Source organism: Ostrea edulis, chromosome 9 (genome assembly GCF_947568905.1).
Source record: "Ostrea edulis chromosome 9, xbOstEdul1.1, whole genome shotgun sequence".
NCBI lineage: Eukaryota > Metazoa > Mollusca > Bivalvia > Ostreida > Ostreidae > Ostrea > Ostrea edulis.
Genome location: NC_079172.1, coordinates 27,822,961 through 27,836,225, shown reverse-complemented (window position 1 = coordinate 27,836,225; position 13,265 = coordinate 27,822,961). Strand labels below are relative to the sequence as shown.

Sequence of the window (13,265 nt, the reverse complement as noted above, 5' to 3'; positions counted from 1 at the left end):
ACTTGCTTTCTGTCACATTTCAAATCTATGCACGGTAACGTCAAAACCCTAATCTTACAATAATGATGGCGATTGTTTACATTTGATGAGTTAGATTAAAATGTGTTGTCTATTAAATCGTATATAGTGACCTATATTTTAATTAGTTAATATGGATATTGAAATTTGAATCTCGTCGTTTGAATCTCGAATGTCGAATGAGCCTTCTGGGCTTTGGTACATAGCACCTATAAATAACACAAAATTAAGAGCAGGACAAACACGTACCACCTAACACACCAGAGTAAGCATTCCATGTTGACCTGTTACACCCATCGAACAGGAAATTGAGTAATTCATAGTCAATTAGTATGTAAAGAATGACTTAACAATCTGTATGAAATACATCTAGGAACAATCGACCTAACGACAGATTAGAAGAGGTAATTTTCATTTCATCACTTCAGAATATGCAATAATATCTAGAGATTCAGTCCGCTTAGACCAAAAAACCTTACTCATCCATACAATGTATACCTACTACAGTGTCGGATGTAAATCTGATTAAATTTGTGTTCCTACCGTGGGATATAGAGTCACGGGGAAGTAAACCTGTTCACAAATGTAAATCAATTGCAGAATTTGAAGGATGTCGTTGCAAACAATATTTTATTCTAAAAACATAGTTACTTGGGAATGGAGCATTTTCTGTCTAATGTTTAACAATATCACTTGTACAATAATATAGGTCAGTTCTAAAATCCGAAATTGGAGGCTAAATACCACCATTCTATCACAAAGGCAAAATTCTATACCGTTAACCTTGGAATCTCTAATGATAGGTTTTCATTGGAATTCCACACGGTTAATCCTCTTCTCCTGGGACTTACATCAGAATTCCAAAACTTTAAAGCACATCTACAAAATTTGTAAACATACGCAGGGTAGCTCGTAAAATGTGATGAACGAAAAGACATATTGGTAGACCAACAGACGGAGATAATAATATACTCATACTTTTAAAAAAAAAAAAATGCAGGTATCACTGTTCGATCTCACTATGGGTGTTTCATAAAGTGGAGATTTCTGTGCTCTTCAAGTTTTTCCTCAAGATATTTGAGAAAATTTTGTCTTCGATATCTTTACTAATTTTATTGATAACCATTTTCTCATGAATGCAATAGAGATGTAAACAATGTGCGTTTGGATCTTGATAAATATAGTACGTCTATTTTAACAGAAATGAATTACCACAAAAACGAAACAATCAATACGATTATGAAATACAACATTTCACGACTGCATTATTTTCATGACGCGCTAATGCTATAGGGGATGCTTACTCCTCCTAGGCACCTGATATCACCTCTGGTATATCCAGGGGTCACATCCACCGTGAGCGTCCAGGGCGATCCCCTCGGAGGTCCCTTTCCCAATTTGCTCCCCCCATAGCCCCACAAAACTTAGAGCAGCAGGTCTCACAAAAATGGTGAAAATCCATAGGTATCGAATCAGTTGAGAGATATAAACACCATATGCAGATGATAATGGAATATTGCTACATAAATATGTGAAATTGACGATGGAGAAGCTGAGATCAACCTGTTTGCCATACAGTTGAGTTGTCACTTTGTCATTAATGTCTACTTTCAATAAGATATCTAAGTATGAAGCAGAAGTGGACGACTTGGTTGGTCTTTTATTTTGCGCTCACAGGGATATATCGAATAGGTATATGAATGAAAATTACTATTGTTATGAGACAAAACATCGTCGATATATCTAAATATCGATTTGAAGGCCACAGCAAGATATTTTTTCTTCTCGTGTAGAAGCTTTTGAATAAATTTTGCTTCATATGAATACAGAAACAGTTCAGCTAACAAAGGAGCACAATTCGTAACCATGGAAATTCCAGCAGACTGTAAAAAAAAAACTTGATCACCAAAGACCACGAAAATATTGTCAATGAGGAACTCTAACACCTTTTTATTTGAACGTCAGAGCACTTGTGAGTGGAATCAGAGTTGCGTTTAACAAAGTAATTTTTGGATGACTGATCACTAGATATGACTTTTTGTTCAAGAAGCAACTGTCTATGATGTCAAAAAGTCTGATCGATAATTGATCGTGAGGAATGGTCGTGAAAAGAGTTGAAAAATCACACGTTTTAATGTTGTTGATTTGAGAAAAGCTTTGGGATTTCAAGTTTACTAAAAGTTCTTTAGAATTTTTTTTCAGAATCCACATTTGATTTACACCACTTATGGCATATGCAGTCGCACAGTAAGTTTGAAGTTTCTCCTTCACAGTTGTTAATATTTTTGTGAGGAGCAAAGATAAGGGCTTGGTAAAACATTTATTGGATCCAGCAAATTATCTTTGTTTGTAAGGGATTTTATGTAATTTAGGAATCCAAAATAGGTACGGTAACTTATGTTCATTCGACCCAACGACTGGGATACCAAATGTGGCTAAAACTGAGGCATGTTTTTTTGATGAATTTTATCATTTGAAATGGCTATTAGAGTATATCTACGATTACCAGAAGTGGAGTTATTGCCAAGTTCGTTTAAAATACAGTTGTGATAATGAACCTTACAGACAAAAACACTGTTGTTACAAGCTTTGTCACCTGGAGCCAAAACATGTTTCTCAAGTAACCTACCTTATTTTTTTTTATCACTTCTGGTCCAAGAGTTGTAGAATTTTTTAAAAAGTGCCATAAATCCAAAAATACGATAAGCAAGGGGTACTGAGGACCTATTCTAACTTGGATCCCCACGGGAATACTAGAACATTAATGAATTGACATATTTTGACAAAATGAGCAATTCTAAGAGTTAATAATATGTTGGAATAGTAAAATACAATCCAGACAAGGTGTTAACTTACTAATGTCTATATGAAGGTAGACATAAATAATTGTGTGTTGATTGTTACAGAAACACAACATACGTTTATGCGTAAGTTTATGACTTTGGGTGTACTTCTCTATTTTTTTAAATTTTGGAATAATTCTCAATCCAAGAAACAGTTGGTGTAAATTTGCGAACACCTGACTAAAATCAGCTCCTATCAGTACTTTCAGTACTTTGATTAGTGTAAGCAGCTATTTTGTGACATTTTTCTTGATTTGATTCCTATTATCAATATTTTGTATCTTCTGGGAATAGGAGTTCAGCTTGCATAATGTAAAGATTATACGGTACCGGTAATATGATGCCAAATTGATATGTTCAATGTTTACCATTCTCCTGATCCCCTATATATGCATGTACATTTTCAGTATATGTATATACATGTACAACTGTATATTTGAAATGCGTCATTTACATATCAAATCACAAGTTTCATTTTAGATGGTTTTGGATTTTGCCTGCTTCAAACAAAAACAAAGAAAAGTGGCCTTGGCAATGTTTCTAACGTCGAAAAATAGATATGTGGTGTGCCTTAGCATGACTCTATAATAAAAGAAGCTTCTTTTGCGTTTTCATTTGAAATACAATGATCTCGTGGAGGTGGTGCTCGTGGGGATCCGGGTTAGAATAAGTCCTCAGTACCCTTTGCTTGTTGAATGCAGTGTAACGGAGAGTAAAGCTGTTGGTTCTGATGATGGAAGTTATTACGTATAGATTGAAAAATGATGATAACGAACAGTGATCGTATATACTAATGTTGGTATCTAGTTACATTTTAATGAGATTCATCTGTCACGTACCACATATATGAATTGCGCCATGTTGTTACCTAAATATTTATATCCTAAACTTCTTCATTGATACTGGCACATGTGTAATAAATGCATGTTTGATTTCTTGATTCTGGAAAATAAATCAAAATGTAAGTTTATAAACATTACTTATTTATCAATATAAACAAAATTATCTAAAGAAGGGAATACATATCAAATAACATCTCAAGAATCAGTCAGTTTATTGATTTGATTAAGATAATTGTGGTGTGTGTTTAGTATAGAGAATTGTGGTGTGTGTTTAGTATAGATAATTGTGGTGTGCGTTTAGTATAGATAATTGTGGTGTGTGTTTAGTATAGATAATTGTGGTGTGTGTTTCGTGTAAAACTTATACGGTACGAACTTTGATGCACCAGATGCGCATTTCGACAAATAATGTTTCTTCAGTGATGCTCAACCGAAATGTTTGAAATCGGAAATAACTATGAAGTTTAGAGCTAAATATAGCCAAAAACAGCGTGCCAAAAAAGTGGAGCCAAATTATTGATAATTGTGGTGTATGGTTAGTATAGATAATTGTGGTGTGTGTTTAGTATAGAGAATTGTGGTGTGTGTTTAGTATAGATAATTGCATCACATTGGATAAACACAGTATCATCCTGGGGAGACATCGATGTATTTTAATTGATGTGTGTGGTTTGCTTATTTTAGGTCCTTTGGATATTTTTATTCCTATCAATACATCACGAGATACATTTAGACCTATCTATTGCGATCAGGGTCTTAACAGTGGACGTGCCATAACATGCAAACGCATGTCACTACATGAGACGTTTGTTTTAAGGTGTCCGCTGAAAGACCCACGATACTCAATTCTAAATTTCGAGTGTATGTCGAAGGGGTATCGATTCCGAGTGTATATCGAAGTGATATTTACTACTTAAAGTAGTAAATATTTTAACGTTTTAGGTGTGATATAATCAAGGAAAGGACTGACCATGATCTCCCGATCAACGATATCATTGGAGGCATTTAAAATTATAAGTCCTACTGTACATCACTACTTCTTTTGATTTAAAACTCTTAATTCACATTAAACATTCCCGATACCTTACACTTATTTCCACGCGTAATTTCTTTTACAACAAAATTCTGCTAAACACCAGATTCTGCTATAAAATCAGCTAGTCAGCGATAGTTCATTACAAAAACCTTTTGGATAAGTAAAGAGTGGTTTTTTAAAGAGTAGCTATAATAGAGTATTGTTTGGTATTTTGATTTGCATAAGCAAAGTATGATATCCTTTCTTTTGAAAACGCTTTGGCACTTTGATTTTCCTTTAAAAAAAAATATTGCATTTACTCAATGCGATTTTGTGATAATTAATTGATCACAGCGGACATTGGATCATAATAGACATTGATAATTTTATTTTACAGTAATGCTGTGTAACATACTAAAATATGTTTACTTTGGTTAGCCTACGTAATAAAACAATGGATGTATGTAGGGATACACGGGTTTTATATCCTTAAAATCCGTGATCCCCTATCGCGGCAGGCGTAAACACATCTAGAAACCATCGTTGATGTGGCCCCGAATGTCTTCCATAGTTCTAAATTTGTGACACTTTACACACAGTTGGCGACCTTTCTTTATGAACGAAACAAATCTAGAAGGGACGTAACTCAATTAAACAAAACTTGAAATTACTTGTAACAGTAAAGCATTTGCAGACTCCCTTTTGGAGTACAATCTGTGAATTTTCAAACGTGAATAGAAAAGGTGTTTCATTTGACAGATACATTCCTAAGCTTAATTTGCGAACGCTTTTAAAAATGGATTCGGGGTATCACTCTAGACGATTTCAAGATCGATGATTATAAAACACTTTTATTTTCTTATTTTCGAAAAAAAAATCCAGATAATGTAAGCCCTCAGCACTACTGTATCTGTGTTGTAAACAGTGCAGGCAATTTCAAAGTACATGAAATGAATTAAATGATAAGCTGTAGTTGTATGTTTTAAATATGAACACTATTGAATGTTTTGGTGATGATAATGATTATTATCATACCTATCTTTATTTCCCTCATTGTTAGATTACATCTAAAATGATGCCTTTACTAACCTTCCTACTGATGGTCCATGTTTCACAAGCTGAAACACAAACCGAAAGCTGCAAAGATACCGTACATGGGATTATGTCTGGACTTGGAGAATATCAGATTGGAGCTCTAAAAGAAGAGTTCCAAAGGTTTACAAATAACATGGAGCGATCTATGAATGTATTCAAGAAACAAATGAGAGCTGATTTTGAGAGAAAAGGTATATTACTATACTTTTATGAATCACTGTCAATTATTTCACATTCTCTTTTCAGTGATGTTTTCTGACTGCTCAGAAAGATCATATCTCACTGATGAATTGAAGTAAAAAAAAATATCTGCGTGTGTTTTAATGTAAATTTTATAATAATGATAATAAAGAATAAGACGCTGATTAGTAAATACTGTAAGTGGTTTTAATTTCGCGGTGCTAAACGTTCGCTGTTTTTCATATTGGTCTAATTGCGGTGGTTTTATTTTCCCGGAATTCAAATTTTATTTTGATTACTGGTAACAATTCAAAACATATTGTGTCACACTTGCAAAATGATTGCGGTTGTTTCAATTTCGTGGAAAAGTCCCCAACCGCAAACACCGAAATTAAAACCACCGTAATCATTTCCCCATTTACAGTATTAAGATTTTTTCTAAATCTACTGAGGGAAAATTTCATTGTTAACTGGAACTGCTTACCTGGAAAAAGACAATTCATTTCAAAGTTTGCATTTTAATTTGATCAAAACAGAGGTGATTGTGATACTTTTGAGGTTGTCTTCGATTTCCGTAAATATCCAGGAACATGTGGTTAACGGACAATGGAAACCATTAAGTGTTACATACATACTTTATCAAAAACGAAGCCATTCTCTTTAGAAACAAAAATGAAATAATATTCATCATATCTAAGAGTTGAAAGCTTCAATTCCCTCGTTAGAATACACTTTTATAATGCTCATGGTTTCGCTGAAGTGGCATCTTGGCGTTCCTGTAGTAGAAATTCCTAAATATCTACAGAAATCAATCAATAAATTATCCAATATTGAGCCACAAGGGATGATTACTCCTCCTAAGCACCTTATACCACTTCATATATGTTCAGAGGTCCGTGTTTGTCCTACTCTTAATCATGTTTTGCTTATAAGAGTTATAAGATTTAATCACTGTTTGTTATCTTCTCATATTATCTTTGTTCGATACAGGTAGAATAAACAGGAGTGTCGTCTATACAAGATGGGGAAAGAAGTCGTGTCCTCCGAATGCTGAACTGGTTCTCTCTGGTAAGTGTAGATGTAGATAAGAGGAACTGGATTTTGTAATGAAGGAATACTCACCAGTAAAAATGATCTTCCTTTGACAGGATACACTGGTGGATCACATTATACCCACTCGGGAGCGGCTGTTGAGCCCCTTTGTTTACCAAGAGATCCCGAATGGGGCCGGTACAAAGATGGGGCTGACGACGTTAGAGCTTTTGTATATGGAGCAGAATACGAAACCAGCAAATCTCTGAGTAACTTACGCCGTCTCCATCAACATGACGTACCGTGTGCTGTCTGCCTGGTACATAATAGATCTATTCTTAGAGTCTTCCCAGGTACGTTTGAACCTGTTCCTGCTATGTTTAATATTGCAAATATCATGATTTAGTCAATCTTAAAGCATCCACACATATACAAAAGATCCAAGATATACAAAATGGTTTCCAAAATGTTTGAAGATCTAACTTTTGTTTCACATTACTGTAGCAAGGAAGACTTGTTACAAAGATTGGAAATTGGAATACGATGGATATCTAATGGCGGGATATCATGGTTTTGCTGCTGCCACAACGTACACGTGTGTGGATAGGAACCCTGATACTATAACTGGAGGTCATTCTGATCACGACGGTTATCTTTTCTATTCCGTGGAGGCAAGATGTGGTTCACTGAAATGTCCACCATATGTAAACGGGCGGGAACTTGTATGTGTCGTCTGTTCCAAGGCATAGAAGTAATCGATAGTACGATGAAAATGCATTCACGCAATAAAGAATGGTTTCAGTATCGATAGCTTTGTTATTGTTTTTCTCTTCAGAAATTGTTGATAATCAATTATAAGAATAATGACGTATTCTATTCCATCGACATGTCATATGTCTTCATTATATATCTTGCAATTTTTTTAACACAACAATATGTTGGTAGATATCAAACAAAATAATTACCGTCTGACCTAAATGAAATGTTTGTTCTATTTGCATTTTTCTCCATGGTAACTCAAATCGTTTAATTTCAGTTTAATCCCAGTTCGGTTGTGATCGGTCTATAGGAGATGCTTACTCCTCCTAGGCACATGCTTCCACCTCTGGTATATCCAGTGGTTCATGTTTACCCAATTCTTTATTTTGTATTCCTTGTGGAATTTATGAGATTGATCACTCTTCGTTATCTTCGCCTTTCATTAGACCTTAGATATATTAATTTTGGATGATGCGTGTATATTCCACGAATGAGATAACTGGGTTTTATTAAACATTTTTTTCATTCCTTGTAATCCAAATGCGGTGGTATCGCTAATACATGTATTTTGTTTTAATTACCAACGATTTGATTTCATATACATAAAAAAAATATGTGTATGTAGCTATACAAAAGGGTTGTGACAATTTGCAACCCATATTGGAAATGTACACTGCAAAATACAATGTTTAGGTACAAGGAATGAGCAAATGCTAATGTAGGATGCCAACATGTACATACACTGTCAATTTTGTCCGCTTATTTGATTATTTGTAAATCACCCGATATACATGTATTTTGGACTACTAGTTCCAATATTAGAAGATTAGTTATTGAATTTCACAAAATGAACTTCTATTAAGCATAAAAATGTTTCAATAAAACCGTGACCTCGGGGCGGGACCTAGGTACAATGGGGAAAACTCATAAGCTCTGTCTATCAATAGTTGGTAAATTCTCCTGTAACTTTTTGCAAGTCTATAATGACGGTAATCAACTTCTTTTAAACAATTCGATTCCCTGGATCATTTCAATCTTATCTATTTAATGTCTAGATAAGAATTATAAACTTTGAAATTGGTGCTTCATGTAGACAAGGAGGATATTGATGGATTTAGAACACTATGTACTTCTTTTCCATATGGTTGTAAGTAATTATATCCACATCATATTCAGACAAAACTATACTTGGTTGCGTTGAAAGTTTTAAATAGAGCATCTGAAGAAACCAAAGGAAGCCCATATTTGGATTTTCGAGACCAGAATGCAGACAGAATGATGTAGTTATGGATGTGCCCATCACAGGCATCGCGGTAGTTCCTCGAATCACCTGGGAATATATGAAACGTCGCTCTTAGCTAAATTCGGTTGCCATGACAATGCATTTTCATTAACAGTTTCTATATTTATAGTAAGGCGACACATCAACATTTTTAATTTCAATGGTAGCACCTCCTCCATTCCAAGAAATGGCTTAAGGTTGATTTAAGGTATGGCACCTGTAATAATTTTTACTCTATACGGTACCTCAGTGTTAGAGTGCTCGCTTTGTAATTAGTAAGTCTCCAAATTCGAGACCTTCTTTTGTCATGGTCAAACCAAAGAAGTAAGCATAAATAGTGCTTGCTCCTTCCCCAAACGCTCGACATTTAGAAAAGGTGAAGATAACGAACGGTGATTAATCTCATAATTTCTATAAGAAATACAAAATTAGGAATAGGGTCAATACGGACCGCTGAACATACAAAAGGTGGGATCAGATACTATCACAGGTCCTAGGGATATATGCTCTAAAATCGGAGGTTTCTCGTCGTGGCAGGTGTTAATGTCATTAAAACCTTCAATGCTACAGCCCTGAGTGTGAAGTATAGATCTAAATTTGCGGTACTTCTCACGTCTTAATTTGAGTACAACATTATAAACGGGACGTAAAACAGACAATGAATCAATCAATTTTTATTGGTTTTTACCAGACAGTGTGCTGTGTTAATGTGACTGAAATGAAGAATGGTAATTAAAAGTTACGAATATTTGTCTCGGTCTTGATTTTGCATTGGAAAATGAAACAAATGAATACCACTTTAAATTGAAATGAAATGACCACATTCAGGTAAGATTTGAAAGATACATTCACTGTTCGGTATCTTCTTCTTTCATTCATTGTACCAACAGCATGTAACTCTCCTATTTCAGCAGACACCATGTGCTCTAAAACTTCCGATTGACTACTAGAAAACTGAATCTCTTTAAAAAAAATTTAAATTGAATATGTTAATAAACATTAATTAGGGGTGATATAAAATGGGTATGTTTCAAGGTCATCATTTTCAAATAATTTCTGGACACTTATATAGTCTACCTAACGTATTGGTTTAAAATTATTGGGGAATTGTGCTGCTACTGGGGATTATCTCGTGTTGAAATGTCGTGTTGAAATTCTACTGATTCCCAGCAGGCATCCTTTCCCCTAAAATATGCCCTAGGAGTGTTTTAAGTATATATAAAAATATCCTCAAGCATGTCCTAAATGTCATCTTAATGTCATTTGGGTAAAAACTTAAATATTTTCAGTTTAACTTTATTCAAGATACATTTTTTATAGTACAATATATAATTATGTTTTTCATTACTTTTCCAGATATTTGTGGGCTCATTTTGTAGCAATAGAAAAGTACTAACTAACTTACTGTAGTTGAACAAAAAATCCAAACAGAATATACACGGACCATAAACTGAGAATAGCCTTAAGTTCCAATTTCAAATGCAGCTAACCTTTGAAATAATTTTCATAAACAAATGCAATTTTCATTATATGTTTGCATTTCAATGTTTTATACACCTGTAGTTTTTGAAATATCTGTGTGAAATAAATCTTAAGATATAAGTAATCAAAAGTTTGACTCAAGTCTATTCTCAGTTTATGGTCTTAGTGCCTGGACATACCACAGATGGGATAGGTTCATAGAAAGAGTTAATATTCCCTGTCGACCGGTCACACCTGCTGTGATACCTATATCATGATCAGGTAAATGTAGTAATCCGTAATCAAAATAATATCTAAAGAACGACCTAAGAATTTGTATGAAATAGGTCAGACAGCAGTGGACCCAATTCCAGGTTGTATTTGTAAATTAGATCGTTACAAAGAGCATATGATTTGCGAAATGCTGATTTTAAAACAGACTATTAAAACCGCTGTAACACCAACTTACTTGTCAGTAGCTGTCTCATTTTAAAAACTTATATTGATTTGATAAATCGCTCTGAACTCGATATAAAATACGCCAGAGTCTTCCACAAACTAACAAAATATTGCTATTGTTACAAATTGTCTATCAATTATCAATTATAAATAAATCTTAGTAATTGTTTAATTGTCCTTTGTTAGTAAATCCTGCTGCGCTACATAAAGGGTTTGTTCTGACCCATAGCATAATTGGGGGCTCGTTCGGGATTAGAAACAAAACAAAAATATCGCATTTTTCAAGATTTGAAGTTCATTTGTCTGAATTGATTGATTTTCGTCGACAGCAGAATTTGCCATGTTTTCGGTCACAGATATTCTTGACTTGCCGATTGTTCAGGTGTTCGATGCCTTCAAACAAATGAGTTACCACGTTTGGCTGTACACCTCGGTTAGAGATTAATTCTACAATGCGTAAACAAGATATCAAAGTTACGCTCACTAAAACACTTGTAGAAGAAAATGTTTTTGCAAAACGATCAGTTGAACCAGCAAATATATCGGAATTCGAATTTCAGTTAGAATTAGAAAAAATTAAATCAGAAAGGGAAAGAGAAAGTCAGAAAATGCAAATTGAGAAAATGATACTAGAAAATGAAGGAGACGAACGTGCTGAGAGAGAAAAAGAAAATGACAGAGTAGTAAGAGAAAAAGAAAAAGGAAGATAATTTGAGCGAGAAAAAATACAATTAGATACTGAAAGAGCAGAAAGAGAGAAAGTATAGGATAATTTGAATTAGAAGAAATAAAAATTCAAAAGAAATCTAAAATTGTACCTGTCAGAACTTAATATAATGCAGCTAAAAATATCAAGTTAATACCGCAAATTCAAGAATAATCAGGGTATCAATAATTGCGGCATTTTAAGAAAGTGAAGATAATGAATAGTGATCGATCTCATAACTCCTAAAACAATACAAAATAGATGGTTGGGCAAACACGGACTCCTGGTCACACCAAAGGTGGGAACAAATGCCTTGGAGGAGTAAGCATCCCCTGTCGAAAAATTTAAATGATTGCGAGATGTCATTTGTATTGGCCTAAGCTAAGAAAGGATGTTTCTGAATTTTGCAAGTCTTGTCATGTTTGCCAGATAGTAGATTGTATAAGACCCTTGCCAAAAACTAGGCTAGGGAACCAGTATTTACGTACTGTAATGTGTACGTCCACTCGATTCCCTGAAGCTATACCTCTTAAGAATATCAAGGCGAAAACCATAGTCAAGGCTCTTACCAAGTTTTTCAATTTTGTAGGAGTGTCCAAGGCTATTCAGTCAGACCAAGGTTCAGATCTTATGTCAGGGTTTTTTCAACAGATCATGCACGAGTTAAGTGTTAGACAATATAAGTCTATACTTGGATCAAACCCTTAAAACCATGATGAAAACATATTTTTATCAGTATAATAAAGACTGGAATGAAAGATTTCACCTTGTTTTTGTTATTGTTTTTTCCTGCAAGAGAAGCAGTTCAAGAGGCTCTAGGATTCAGTCGCTTTGAATAAGTGTTTGGCCATACAGTTAGAGGAACTTTGAAATTGCTGAAAGAAAAATGGCTAATTGAAACTAGTGCTTTTAATCATTAGACTATGTATCAAATTTAAAAGAGAGACTTCATAATGTTTGTAAATTAGCACTCAAGAGTTCACAAGCTAAAATGAAAGTTCTGTATGACAAAGATGCAAGGAACAAAGTTTGTAAACCAGATGATAATGTTCTTGTATTTTTACCTGTTCCTGGTCATCCTTTGCAGACTAGGTATTAAGGTCCTTATGAAATTGAAAACAAGCTTAATGATGCAAACCATGTAGTTAAGACACCTGGTCGGCTCTAAAGAAAAACGAGTTTGTCATATTAACATCCTGAAAGAGTATTTTGATAGATGTGACCGAAATTCTGTAAAAATCAATTTCCACTTTAACCAATGTTAAGGCATTACAAAATTGTGCTGAGAATGAAATTAGTTTAGACACTAGTGAAAAAGACTTCAACCAGAATGTCTGTTTAAAGAAATTTGAAATTCTTGCCAATCTGGATACCAAACTTGAACATTTGAATATTCACCAAAGAGGACAACAACAACTTATGACTAATTATCCTTCAATCTTCTTGGATGTTCCTCGAAAGGCCAATGCCGCTTGTCATGATGTTAAAGTTGGTGACACTTTTCCCATCAAGCAGCATCCTTTAAATCCTAAGAGCAGAAGTGCAGTACATGCTGACGCATAACATTATCGAA

At 34.3% G+C, this 13,265-nt stretch overlaps 1 protein-coding gene across 1 annotated transcript; it reads left to right on the top strand.

The window, feature by feature from the left end:
• Nucleotides 1-3,741: 3,741 nt before the first annotated feature.
• On the top strand, nt 3,742-7,831 carry LOC130050322 (uncharacterized). The gene is made up of 5 exons (XM_056150043.1): nt 3,742-3,822; nt 5,779-6,004; nt 6,984-7,061; nt 7,142-7,378; nt 7,530-7,831. Exons 2-5 carry the CDS (start codon nt 5,791-5,793, stop codon nt 7,772-7,774), a joined length of 774 nt encoding a protein of 257 aa, XP_056006018.1. The 5' UTR covers nt 3,742-3,822; nt 5,779-5,790; the 3' UTR covers nt 7,775-7,831.
• The last annotated feature ends 5,434 nt before the right edge of the window (nt 7,832-13,265 follow it).